This window comes from Monodelphis domestica, chromosome 8, assembly GCF_027887165.1.
Source record: "Monodelphis domestica isolate mMonDom1 chromosome 8, mMonDom1.pri, whole genome shotgun sequence".
Classification (NCBI taxonomy): domain Eukaryota; kingdom Metazoa; phylum Chordata; class Mammalia; order Didelphimorphia; family Didelphidae; genus Monodelphis; species Monodelphis domestica.
In genome coordinates, this window is record NC_077234.1 from 93,127,704 (window position 1) to 93,141,086 (window position 13,383).

Sequence of the window (13,383 nt, forward strand, 5' to 3'; positions counted from 1 at the left end):
AAAACAAAAACACAAACACCACCCAGTGAATTGATTATCAGTACAGAGAAGCTTTAGAAGACATATAAATTGATGGATAAGTAAAGAAATCCAAGAAATTTTGGTTTCAGCAAGTAAAAAATTGAAACTGAATTCAGTGAAATGATAATAAACCAAATCTTACCCTAAAGAAGTGAAAATATCAATAGTCAATACACATTTAAGCATCTGCTCTTTTCCAGACATTGTGCTAAGTGATGGTGATCTATAAATCTGGAAAAAAAAAAGAAAAGAAAAGATGGTTTCTGCCCTCATAAGTACTTATAACAGGGGAGGAAAACAAAAGAAAGCTGACAAGGGGAAAGGCCGGGGATGTTGAGAGGTAGCTGCCAGGATTTGGAGTATATTGAGAAAGCCAAAGAAGTCCAGAAGAAGGAGTACATATGGGTGGGAAATGTGATTTCTGAGATGTCTCTCGTCTCCTCACTTTAAATAGAGAAATTTATGACTTCACCCTCCAGTCAGGGGCAGAGGGTATTGAATGCCAAGGTGTGAAGGCCATGGTTAATTGGAATGTGCATTTTGCAAGGTGATGAGATTCCTCAGAAATAAGTTTACTGGGAGCATGGAGCAGACATTAAAGAAATCCAAAATGAGTTTAGCCGGGGTGAGATGTCAGAGATATGGGAAGATATTTCTCCCCTGATTCTGTTCAGAGATATGGGAGTACTATGAAGCACAATGCATAAAATATCTTTTAAAATATTTTAGATAATTTTTCTGAACTAGTTTCTCCTCTTTTAAAAATAGAATTCTGTGTAAGGAATTGGTTTTAGGAAAGGGGGGGAGGAGAACATTGGGAAATATAAGTGATATAAAATCAAAGAATCATAGATTGAGAGTTAGAAGGGTCCTTAGAAGCCGTCTTATCAGTCCTTTGAATTTTACAGATGAGAAACTAAAAGACAAAGGAGATTAAGTGACTGCCCATGTTACAAAGCCTGTAAATGTCTGAGGCTGTATTTGAATAGGTCTTCACTGTAGGTCCAGCATTATAGTCACTTTCTCATAATATCCATAAAAATTTACTTAAAAAAATGAATTAGCTTTAACATTTTCTTGGTAATATCCTGAAAAAAAAATATCAGTTTTGGATTTGGGGCCCTTTGCTTATTGTTTCCCTATGTCTTCATATTTTATTTTTAAGTGTTACAAACAAACTACTTCCTCAACTTTTAAGTTCATCTTAAAACTCGTGGAAATAACTATCGTGTAATGTATAATATACATATCCATTGAAGATATTATAGGAATAGTGTAGTTTTTCATCTCTGGGAATTATTAAAAATATAAGTTATAAGGAAAGATAATGGCCTGGGATTAAGGAAGATAAGTGTTCCAGTTCTACTTTGCACATACTAGCTATGTGACCAAGGATAAGTCTCCTTAACTTACCTCTCTGATTCTTCCACTTCCACCCCCTTCCTTTTTCTTCACATTCTGTTAGTTTGTTATAGTAGATAATTTTTTTAATTTGACAAAATTTGTTGTTTGAATAATTATATTTAGTATATAGTTCTGATGTTTAAGATGTTTGTTATATAGTCTCAGTGCTGGCTTTTATCTTCAAGATTCTGACAATGGAGACATTAATTATGATTATGTCCATGAATTGTCATTGGAAATGAAGCGCCAAAAGATTCAGAGGGAGCTAATGAAGCTAGAACAAGAAAACTTGGAGAAAAGAGAGGAAATAGTCATTAAAAAAGAGGTGAGTTCATTATCCGAATTTTTTTTTAAACATTATTTTATTTGGTCATTTCCAAACATTATTCATTGGAAACAAAGATCATTTTCTTTTCTTCCCTCCCCACCCTCCCACCACCTCTCCCATAGCTGATGCGCGATTCCACTGGGTATCGCATGTGTTCTTGATTCGAACCCATTTCCATGTTGTTGGTATTTGCATTAGAGTATTCATTTATAGAGTCTCTCCTCAGTCACATCCCCTCCACCCCTGTAGTCAAGCAGTTGCTTTTTATCGGTGTTTTTACTCCCACAGTTTGTCCTCTGCTTGTGGATAGTGTTTTTTCCTCCTTGATCCCTGCAGGTTGTTCAGGGACATTGCATTGACACTAATGGAGAAGTCCATTACCTTCGATTGTACCACAGTGTATCAGTCTCTGTGTACGTTTTCCTGGTTCTGCTCCCTTCACTGTACATCAATTCCTGGAGATCATTCCAGTTCACATGGAATTCCTCCACTTTATTATTCCTTTTAGCACAATAGTATTCCATCACCAATGTATACCACAATTTGTTCAGCCATTCCCCAATTGAAGGGCATCCCCTCATTTTCCAATTTTTGGCCACCACAAAGAGCACTGCTATGAATATTCTTGTACAAGTCTTTTTCCTTATTATCTCTTTGGGGTACAAACCCAGCAGTACTATGGCTGGATCAAAGGGCAGACAGTCTTTTATCGCCCTTTGGACATAGTTCCAAATTGCCCTCCAGAATGGTTGATTATCCCAATTTTGTAATGACAAGTAAAACTGAAAATAATTTTGCCATAGAAAAGAAATTTCTAAATTTCATTATCATCCTAGAATTGAAATCTTTATTACTGCAATTCATCCTACATTAATTGGAATGACTAATTGATTCTTCTGTTTCAATTAAGGATTCCTACCTGAGGATTTTATAGAAATCTTTTTTTCTTTTTGGTTTCAACTTTATTATTTGAATTATTTTAAAATGTTTATTTACCTGCTTTAGTAGCAAATAATATAGTAATTTATTATGATTTATGTATGCATTTTGAAAATGTACACATATATATAATTGATATAGAATATTATTGTGGTATAAAAATGATGATCAGGTTAATTTTTTTAAAACTTGGAAAGATCTACATGAAATAAGAATGAAACTAGTACAACCAAGAGGACGTTATATGCAGCTACAGATATAATATTTTAAGAATAACTTGTGAATGTCCAGCTCCATAGAATGAACTGAAAAATAGAAACATGAAAGACAAAATCTATAATCCATATTTTTTTGATGGGTGATACATTCTATGCTATGTGGAGTGGAGGGCTGAGATATCTGGTAATAAAACTATTAAATGAATAATTAAAAAAAAACACTTGTAAGGCATTTTAGTGCCTTGTTTATTGTTATGAAGGCTAATTCTGTGGACTCTGATGGTATAGAACAGTGATGGTGAACCTTTTAGAGATGGAGAGCTGTGTCCCACCCCATCCCAACCCTCAGACTGAGTGCTATGCTTGCCCTCCCTCCCCCCTAATTGTATGCTGTCCCCCCTCCCCATTCTGGGTATATCCCACCCCCCACCTTCCCCACACAGGGGAGGGAAGAAGTGCTCCCATTGGGCTGCTGGGGCAGAGGGGCCAGAGGATGTGAAAAAATGCCATCAGGCTTGCTTGTTGGAAAGGGATAAGGGAACTCTGCCTGAGTCCCTTTACCTTTCTATTAATGAATTCTGGGGGTGGGGGTGGGGAAGAAGGGTGGCCGAATACCTACAGAAAGCAGTCTACGGGTCATCAATTTGCCTTCAGTGGTGTAGAAGGTGTCCAAGAATGACTTGAATATATATTGATCCCAAGAAGTATTTTTTAAAATCTAAGTCATCTATTAGCTTTCTTGTTTGTCTCTGTAAAGTGTTAGGTGTATATAGAAAAACTTTTTATCTGATATAATTAAAATATTATTCTACTTCATTGTATTAAGACATTTCGTAGGAAAATAGTTTTAAATATTAAATATGCTTTTAAAGTAAGTTTTAAAAAGTTAGTTTAGGTTTAAACTGCAGTGTTTTTATGTTGGAAGTGAATTTTTTTATGGTCTAAAACATTATTCTTAATTTACTAGTATAATTCATTAATCAAACTTGCCCATCATTTTTTTTTTAAAGATTTCTCCAGAGGTGGTTAGATCAAAATTGTCTCCATCTCCTTCTCTAAGAAAGTCTAGTAAATCTCCAAAGCGAAAATCTAGTCCAAAGTCATCCTCTTCAGCTAGCAAGAAAGATAAGAAGATAACAACAGTGTCTTCTCCTCTCTTGGACCAGCAGAGGTCAGTAGGTAAACATGGATTAGAATAAGAACCATAGTTTTTCGAATTTTTAGCTAAAAGACAAAAATGTTACTCCTTAGCTAATTGGACAAAATACTAATTTTTATTTCTCTCTGTAAACCCTAAATCTCTAGTCCAGGTTTGTTGATCTAGACAATTTTGTATTTTTATATTACACTTAGTTTCTTGTCCAAACTACTTATTTGTATCTTTTATGAAGTGTTTTGAGCAGAGCCAGGAGAGCATTGACTTCAGAGTCAGAAGATCTGCCTGGGTTTTCATCCTGACAAACTTAACTAGTTTTGTGTTCTTTGGAAGGGCAGACTTTACTGAACACTTCCTATTAGTAAAATGAACACATCAAATCAGACCATTGATATAAAACTAATAATTGTTATGCCAAGATTAGATTTAGGGAAGATGATAATAAATGAGATGCAAAAGTAATAGGAGAACTCCAACTAGCCAGCTTCTTTGGGGCTGTCTTGTCCTAAGTGGTCAGTGAGCCCTTGAAAACAGGAATGGCCTAACACTCCAAACTCTGCTTCACATGCCATCAGATCAGCTACCCTGCCCATCTTGCCACCAGGTCTTGTCAAGGGCAGTGTATATTCTAATTCCAACCCTGATTTCCATCTTCACTTTGGAAACAGTAATCTAATCAATATTGCCAATGCTTCAGAAAGGAGTGTGTAAATTGAATGACTTCTGTTATTATATAGTCTGACTTCCCAAATCAAAACACCCTTATTAGATGACTTCTCCTACTAGAATGTAAGATGTTTGAGACAGTTTGGGACAGTCTTGCTTTGGTTTTTATATCCTTAGGGCTTGGCGTATGGCTAGCTCTTAATAAATTCATTCATTCAATTCAAGATGGGAATGAAGAACTAAACTCAGTGGCAAATATCAGATTGGATGGGGGTAATTTAGAAAGCAAGGATGTTATTTAAAAGTGATTGTGAGAACACTTTTGTCATTTTATTTCACCCCACTTATTTATTTTGTAGCCAAATATTACTGATTTTATTTGTATAACAGCTGAATATAGCTCCTTTTTGCCACTACTATAAATGCTTAATCCAAATTTTGTTAATCAATTAGCTAGGCCTTCTTGCCAAAATTATCCAATGTTGATTATATATTTTCATTTTTGTAGTTGTATCCCTAGTTCATAGCACAGTACCTGGCAAATAAGAGTTTAGTAACTATTTGTTGTTTAATTGACTGAGTGATGAGAATCCCTGGTTTTCCTTCAAGTCTCAGCTCATATGCCATGTTTTATATAAAGCCTTTCATTATATGCCTCTTTCTGTTTTCTAGGTGGTTCTCCTCTCAAGTTACATTGTATTGTTTTTACATGTATTTATTTTTGTAGATGTGTCCCCTGATAGTCCCTGTTTTCAGAGCTAACATTCTATTTCACTTTTGTCATTGTATCCCCAGTGCCTTAATTAACACTGTGCCTGCCACACGGTAAATTCTGAAATGTTTGCTAATTGATGCTGCTTGGAATCTCAACCCCCTTTCTTCTCTTTCAAAATTATGGTTTTATGACCTGCCTTTTCTTCAAAGTTCATTTATGCATACTCCATGATGATGTTTCTCTTTTCCTTATTTTTTATCTCACTGTTATTATATATTAATAAAGCAATCTCATTTTACCAGGCTTCCTTAGGGAATCATAATAATATTTTATATATTCCATTAAGGTCTACAAATCTTTTTCCTTACAACAACCCTGTGAGATAGGTGTTATATACATAGTATTAACATATGAGAAAACATGTTTAGAAATATTAGAACCTAGACTTAGACCCTTGTCTTCTGATTCCAAGTCCAATGTTATTTTCACTATGCCCTGCTTTCTCTACATCAGCTGTTCCAGGTAAGTGAAATCCAGAAAAGAAAAAGAAAGCTTTGCCAAAACATTTAAAAAAATTATGTAATATTTTGAATGATTTAAAAAATTGTAATATAAGCTATTTTGCTGTAATATAGAATCTTTTTTTCCTGATTCATATAAACCAGTTATTTTGATAACATGATAACTCCCAATGATTCTATTGATTTGTGATTCCAAACTACTCTGCTTGTCAAACAGATGAATTTTCTTTTCTCTCAATTTTGTCATTTGTCACTTCTCAGTTGGTCTTTTTTTCAACAGAAATTCTCTTGTTTCTGATCTGTTGTCTAGTTAGATTTAGTGGCAGAATTGTGGCTATGGGAAATTAGATAAGGTCTCAGATTTATAAAAAATAAAATCATATAGATCTACTTTAATACATGAAATATCTACATTTAATTAGCAAAATTACCAGTTGACCAAGTTTTAATTTGATTAATATACAAAACAGGTTGCTATCTGAGTAACCATAGGTATTGTGATAGTTTTTTTTTTTTTGCTGCTCAGGACTTTTTCTCCTTTTGGATTCTAACTCTGATACTTTAGGTTCCTGAAAATGGGTGCAGGTAAATGGGCTGTTTATGGAGTTTGTTTGAATGAGACTTTCCAAAACTCTTTGCTTATTATCTAGTTTGGGTGTTATAGTTAATTCTTGGTTTAATGTATAAGATGTTACTGTAAAAGAAGATTTGTAAAAGTAAAACAGAATTAAAACAGGTAAAGGAGTGTTGTCTCTTACCACAAGAATGTATCACAAGATGTTACCATTGATCAAATATTTTTTGTTCTCCTTTTTTTGACTTGCAACAGAGCCTGCAGCATCTTGTGAATAGCCTGGCTTCATTGGTATCTGATTTTTATCCTTTGGAGGATAGATTTGGTTTTGAAAACAATTCAATGTCAATTTGAGCCTAGACTTTTAATAATAAAATGGGTCATTTTTTAAAAGGTGTGTCATTTTTTATTTAGCATATGAAATGATTATTAATAGCACTGCAAGGCAACCAACCTATTCTAAGTTTTAAATGCGTAAAATAATCAACACATGCCTATTATTGAGTAGTATGGTTTTTTTAGTAATTGGCTAAAAGTCATTATAGCCTTGTGATTAAAGAGAGTGATATAAGTTTTGGTCAAACCAGAGACATTAACCAGTTATTAATAGAAGATTATTTAGTCCTTGAAGTAATAGGATTAATTTTCTTTTGTGGTGCATATACAGTCCTATAAGAGAAGTTTAAAAAAAGTTGCACAATGACAAATGAAAACTGGTTATTTTTTTTGATGTAGCAACTGTAATTCTCATTGAACATTTCACCAAACCACATCAGTAGAAGGCAGCAATTTTCTTCAGCAGTATTTCTTTTAAACCTTAGTTTGTTTTTCTTCCCAGCTGTGTGACCCTGGGCAAAACACTTGACCCCCATTGCCTAGCCCAAAACACTTTTCTGCCTTGGAAACAATACACAGTATTGATTCCAAGACAGAAGGTAAGGGTTTTAAAAAAAATAAATCTTAGTTTGTTTTCCTAATGCAATTAGCTTTTAACTGATTTCATAATATTCTTTATATATATATATATATGTAAATATGTGTATATTTGCAAATATAAATGTATATGTGTGTTACACATATATTGTATATTGTCTTGTTTGACTTGATTTTCATCAGTGTAGTTGAATCACTGAGGTCTCTCAACCAATGCAGATCTATACATTTTCAGCAGTTTATAGTCTTAGAATTCATATTCTTATCTCTGACTATCTCCACCCTATCTAAATCGTGAACTTTGATCCTCTTCTGTTCTTCTGGGTCTGAGAGATGTGCTTTTGCCTTATTTTGCCAGAGCTTCCCTTTTCCTGCTGTCTCCTTATCAAAACCTTGTGTGAATACTTTTTCTCTTCCCCTTTTTACCCTTGTGTTTCCTCCATCAGAATGTATGTGCCTTGAGAGCAGGAATTGTCTTGCTTGCTCTTATTTGTACCCTTGGCAATTAGCACTTTACCTGGAACACAATAAGCCTGTAACCAATCTTTTCTCTATCTTTCTGTCTCTTAAAAGAGTTGTCTGAGACATCAAGAGGATAAGCATTCATGTATAATTGATTCTTGATAACATCTTTGATACACACTGTGCCACTATGGCCTTTCATTTATTTTACATTTGCTACTTAGATTCTAGTTTAGGTTTTTAGTCTTTTAAATCTGGAAGTCTTCCCTAGTTGTCTCCTTCTTCCCTCTCCCCTTTGGTAATGACTTTCCCCTTCAGATTTCAATTGTACTTATTAAGTAATATAATCTGTCATTTGTTTTTTCATTGTCATTTGTTGTTTTGGTGTCTTATCACTAAGGAGACTGTACATTCTGTCAGGTCAAGAACTGTGTCTTATGAATTTTGTATCTCTCTCTGTTGTTCAGCACAGTGCTTTGCACTCAGAGGCTTAACAATTGAAAAATGTAAGACAATATTAAGGTTGTTTTTGACTGGGCTTCTTGTCTCCAAAGTGTAATCAATTGGTTTAAAGTGTGACAAGGAAATCACTTTAAAAGACTGATATATATTAATTTAAGGTCACCAAGGAATTCAGCTATGTAATTCCTAAATGAAAACTCAAGTCAGCAGTCAACCTTTTATAGAGTTTAATTACAAACAGGAGGAAGAAAGGAATTAGAGATAGAGAGAGAGAGGGAGAGAGAAAGGGGAGAGAAGGGAATAGGGCTTAAATACCCCTTCTGTTTAGGCTGGGCCAAAAGGCCCAAGCCCTTAGATAGCTGAGGCAAAGAAAGGAGATCAGTCCCTATCACTCACATGACCAAAATGGAGAAACAGTCTCAGGGGCCTCCACCTCCAGCTTCCTTCAGAGCCAACTCTCAAAGCACCACCTCTCAGACCAAAAACCTCTCCAACCAACCACCCCTCGGTCCTCAGACCCCTCTATCTTTAAGGAAACCATCCAAGTTCCCTCCCCTCAGTTCTCACATCTACCAATCACTGTCCATGTCTTCCCTGTGCCAATGGTGGCTCTAGCTTAACCCAGGACCGCCCAGAGGTCTGTGGCTTTGCACATGTCTGTTGAAGTTCATATTCTCAAATAATTAAATCTTGATCCTTTGCTGCAGCCCTTCCTAAATCCTGTTAGGACTGAGTGGGGTGGAAATTGTATTTTCCAAGACCTGGTTCTGTCATTCCAAGTATCTCTGTTGTATCAATTCTAAAATCAATCATGACTCAAAGAAATTCCTGCTCTATGCTTAATCATAGGTCAAAGCCCTTTCCATTGTTCAGCAAAAGGTTTCTGTCCTAAAGTAATCTTAAGAAGGGAGGAGGAGGAGCCTCCCGTGCCAATGGGGTTCACATTCCAATAGAGTTCCCACTATCAATAGGAAATTTTTCAAGTATGAAATTTCCCAATGGTGAAATTTCCAACATTTATAAGTCTAAGAAATTTTAAGGTTTACAATAGTTGATTTTAAAATCTTCCTGATACGGTAGATTGTGAATCAATTCTTGGATTTCTTCTAACATAATAAAATCTCCAAAATCTGTAACATGTAGATATTTATTAACAAAATCCATCTTTAGAGGAGATGCTAGGCAATGAAGAGCTGTAATATAAACTATAGAGGATGGACTTCTAGTCCTCATGCTTCTATCTTGAAAATGATGTATATGTTCTTTGATATAAGCATTCCTGCCTTCCTAGTAGAATAAACATTTATTTAGGAAGTACAAAGACTCTAATAATGATGAATGAATAGCTGTGTAACAATGGTGCAAACTATACAAAGAGTTTAGAACATACTTCATAACATATTTTTGAGATATACCATACCTCTGGGTATAAATAACCTTTCTTTTCTGGTTTACTCATAATGAACTCTTATTTCTGGTAAGGAGAGAGAAGTATTGGAAGATAAGAGCAGGGGCTTACAATGATAAGTGGAATAGTTTTGATTATTTTATTAAATTCCTCCTATCAAACTACCTGGATTACCTTGGACAGAATATTTAACTTCTCTGGGACTTTATTTTCTCATCTTTAAAATCAAGAGGTTGTATTAGATGGCTTCAGAGGTCCCTTCCAACACTATGATCCTGTGATCAAACTTTTTAATCACATAGTTGTTATTTTTGAATTCTACTTGTTTTGAAATTTTGAATTCTATTTATATTGTGGTATTATGAGTAATGAATTAATCCATGTAGAGACAAAAGTGGAGATAAGACCAAATTATCTGTAATCTATAGGTTGTAAACCCTAGATAAAAGTTCATTAAGATTTTAGTGACCATTAAAACCAATTTAAGGTGCTTGGCACATAGAAGGAACTTAATGATGGCCTGATTGATTGACTCTTAAAATGTTTAAATGTTTAAGCAAGTTGGAGGGGAAAAGGAACTGGAGCTTTATGCTTTTGTAAATATTTCATGTAGGAAAAACTGAGTAGTCTAGAATAGAATGAATTTGAGAGATTTAGAGAAGCTTTTTAAGATTGAAAAAAGTAATTAAGCAAATACTAAAGCCTTTTTGGCTGGGCTTCCTGCCTCCTTCTTCAAATTTCCTTAGATTGATATATGTTCTATGTTTGGAGTTACATCAAAACGCCAGCCTTCAGAAACAGGGATAGGATTTAGTAATAAGTGTAAGTAAAGGATTAAAAGAAATATGTGAAATTTATTTGTGAACTATAAAAAAGATTTTGAATTAAAAATTTGCTAAGATTAAAAGACATTAACTAAACTTCTCAAAATGTATTGCTATCTTAGGTGACCACATAGGAGCTAAATAACTTGTGTTTTAGTTAAAGAATGAACATATTAATACTTGGTTGCATCAAGATAATCCTTGTTAATGATGTGACCAGTTTGAATGAGTAATTTCACTCCCAGGTTTCCTGTAGACTAGACAATATGAACAGATGTCTGACATGTTCATTCTGTGATCTTGCATCCTGAATTGTTCCTTACTTTTTATGGTAGGGGAAAAATGGACATGCCTAGCATAATTCTTTATCTTTTATTGGCATGCCTACCTACCATTTCTACTTTTTAAAATATGTAGATAAGCATGTTAAAAATGAGGCAATTAAATTTTCATATATGATGCTTTCTTCGATTTTACTAATATTATTTATTGAAGGAATCTAACTTATAAAATCTCATTCAGATTTGGAAAGGTATACTAAGTTAAAATAGTCATTTACCTTTTAAAGATAAAATGATACTTTTTTGATGCCATTAGGAGTTCTAAAAGCAACCAGAGTAAAAAGAAAGGACCTCGTACTCCTAGCCCACCTCCTCCTATACAGGAAGAAACTGCCTTGGGAAAAAAACATAAAGAAAAACATAAAGCAAAAGAACGGGTTGAAGAAAAACCAAGAGAAGGGAAAGATAGAGGAAGGGATTTTGAAAGACATAAAGAAAAAAAAGAAAAGCAGAGGTAAGTAGGATTGTGTTCCAAATTATGATCTTGTTTTACCCTTTGGATTTTTCTTGTTTTGTTCATTATCCTTTTACATAATGTTGAAAATTAATAGTTGACAGACTTTTCGGCTGTAGCATATTTTAACCCCATGGAAAACTTGAACTGTTAGGTAAAAGTATAAAAAGAATTTCCTACTTCATCAGGGAGTTCAAGAAGAGAAGAATTCTTTTTCATTGAAAATCTATTTATTTTGAAATAACAAAGGAAAAAGCCAATCTTCTAAAATTTCTCTTGGACTTCCAGATTTAAAAACTGAGTCATCATAGGATCTCTGCTAGAACTTGTCCATTTTAGAGAAGGCATTATCAGATAGGCTCCTTCCCCGCTTCTTATGACGGCAGAGATACTGTTTCATGCTATAAATGCCAGATGTGCAGAATTAAGAAATTGTGAGGGACAGCTCAGTGGCAAAGTAGGAGCACTAGGCCTGGATTTGGGAGGACTGGTGTTCAGATTTAGCCTGACACTTCCTAGCTGTGTGACTCTGGGCAAGTCACTTAATCCTGATTACCTTAGCCATTATCACTCTTCTTCTTTAGAATAAATACTTAGTATCAATACTAAGACAAAAGGTAAGGGTTTTAAAAAAAAAGCTATGAGCTTTTTATATTCTATTTTTTTCCCCATCAGATGTTCTGATGGGTACTATTTAGTCAAATCTCATAATTTTTTCTGTTGCTTAAGAAAAAGATTTTACTTTTTCCTAAAGACAAGTTTTTACTGTTTTGATGTCTGTCAGTCTGAAATATCCCTGGCTAGCTGGTTAGTTTTTAAACTCATGTTTTTACATATTTGAAGTCTTCATAAATTATGGTTCCTTTGTTTTTGAGGAGAGTTAAAAGATACAACTTCTACCTCAGTGAGTTCAATCTGTAGTTTTCCTGACTTAGTTGACTCCCAGGTAATAACTACCAATTTTTTTTTTAAGTAATCATTTGTATGCCTTTATGAAGATATGTAGTTTCACAAAGTATATTATTTGAATTTATGTGTAGAATTTTAGGGAGTTAAAAAAGTAATACCTGCTTTATAATTATGGGATTAGGATAAATATTGGAAACAGATACCAGATTATAGGATTAGTTTTTGAGGGATAAAAAGTAAAAGTGATATCAGAGTTGTGTGGGTAAATTAATAGACATTTTTATTTCTAGAGAACAGAAATGAGACTGCTTATCTGTTTAATGGGCTTGAGGAAGCCATTCACAGTTTGACACTTAGTGAATGCTTAATAAATGGTTGTTGCCTTGCATTCCTTTACAGCACTTGACCTCCTGAAATTATTTTTAGGTTTTGGCTATAATAAAAGAGAAAACAACATGGGTTTTCATTTTATTCCTAAGTAATTCCTGGTAAACTGGCATTTTAAAGACTGATTATCCCATTTTCTGAATGTGCTATATGGTAAAAGTCTCTTTTGTGTAATCTGTAATTCCTTTTATGTAATAGATATTGTCCTGAAAGTGACATCAATTAAATCATTATAAATGAAACCAGATGTTTCAATTAACTTATACTGTCAGGGCTTAAAATCTAAATTTTTGAATCTACGGTGATTTTTAACATTTTGAACACCTTTTAGCTTAAGTTTCTTTGCCTTCAAATTCTGGGAGTTGATTTAGTAAACACACTTTACTGTACTGAAAGAGCTTATTATTTGGAGGAATCCCATTGTGAATCATTTTGTAATTTAAATAATCACCTCCTACAAATTAGGGAGTGATAATGTATTTTAATAGTTTTTTTAAGTGATGCTAACCCATACCTCAGTTGAGTACAACTAAAGAAAAGGGTATGATTTTTGTAACTGTAGGGTATTTAATGCCCTCTATGACCTCTCTCCTGGTTCTCTAGCTCCATTGCTTCCATTTTGATACTAGCAACTTTCAACTTTACAGTCATCCTCTAACTC

The 13,383-nt window shown here is 34.1% G+C and overlaps 1 protein-coding gene across 10 annotated transcripts in view; it reads left to right on the top strand.

Annotated features, from left to right (window-relative positions):
- Positions 1 to 13,383, top strand: part of ZC3H13 (zinc finger CCCH-type containing 13) — a 103,447-nt gene that overhangs the window by 36,672 nt on the left and 53,392 nt on the right. For 9 of the 10 annotated variants that reach the window (XM_056807309.1, XM_056807315.1, XM_007501585.3 and 6 more), the window contains exons 6-8: positions 1,611 to 1,750; positions 3,921 to 4,081; positions 11,229 to 11,426. In XM_056807309.1, the coding sequence (XP_056663287.1) occupies positions 1,611 to 1,750; positions 3,921 to 4,081; positions 11,229 to 11,426 (499 nt within the window). The remainder of the gene's footprint in view (positions 1 to 1,610; positions 1,751 to 3,920; positions 4,082 to 11,228; positions 11,427 to 13,383) is intronic. The other variant, XM_056807313.1, reaches the window with a different exon arrangement.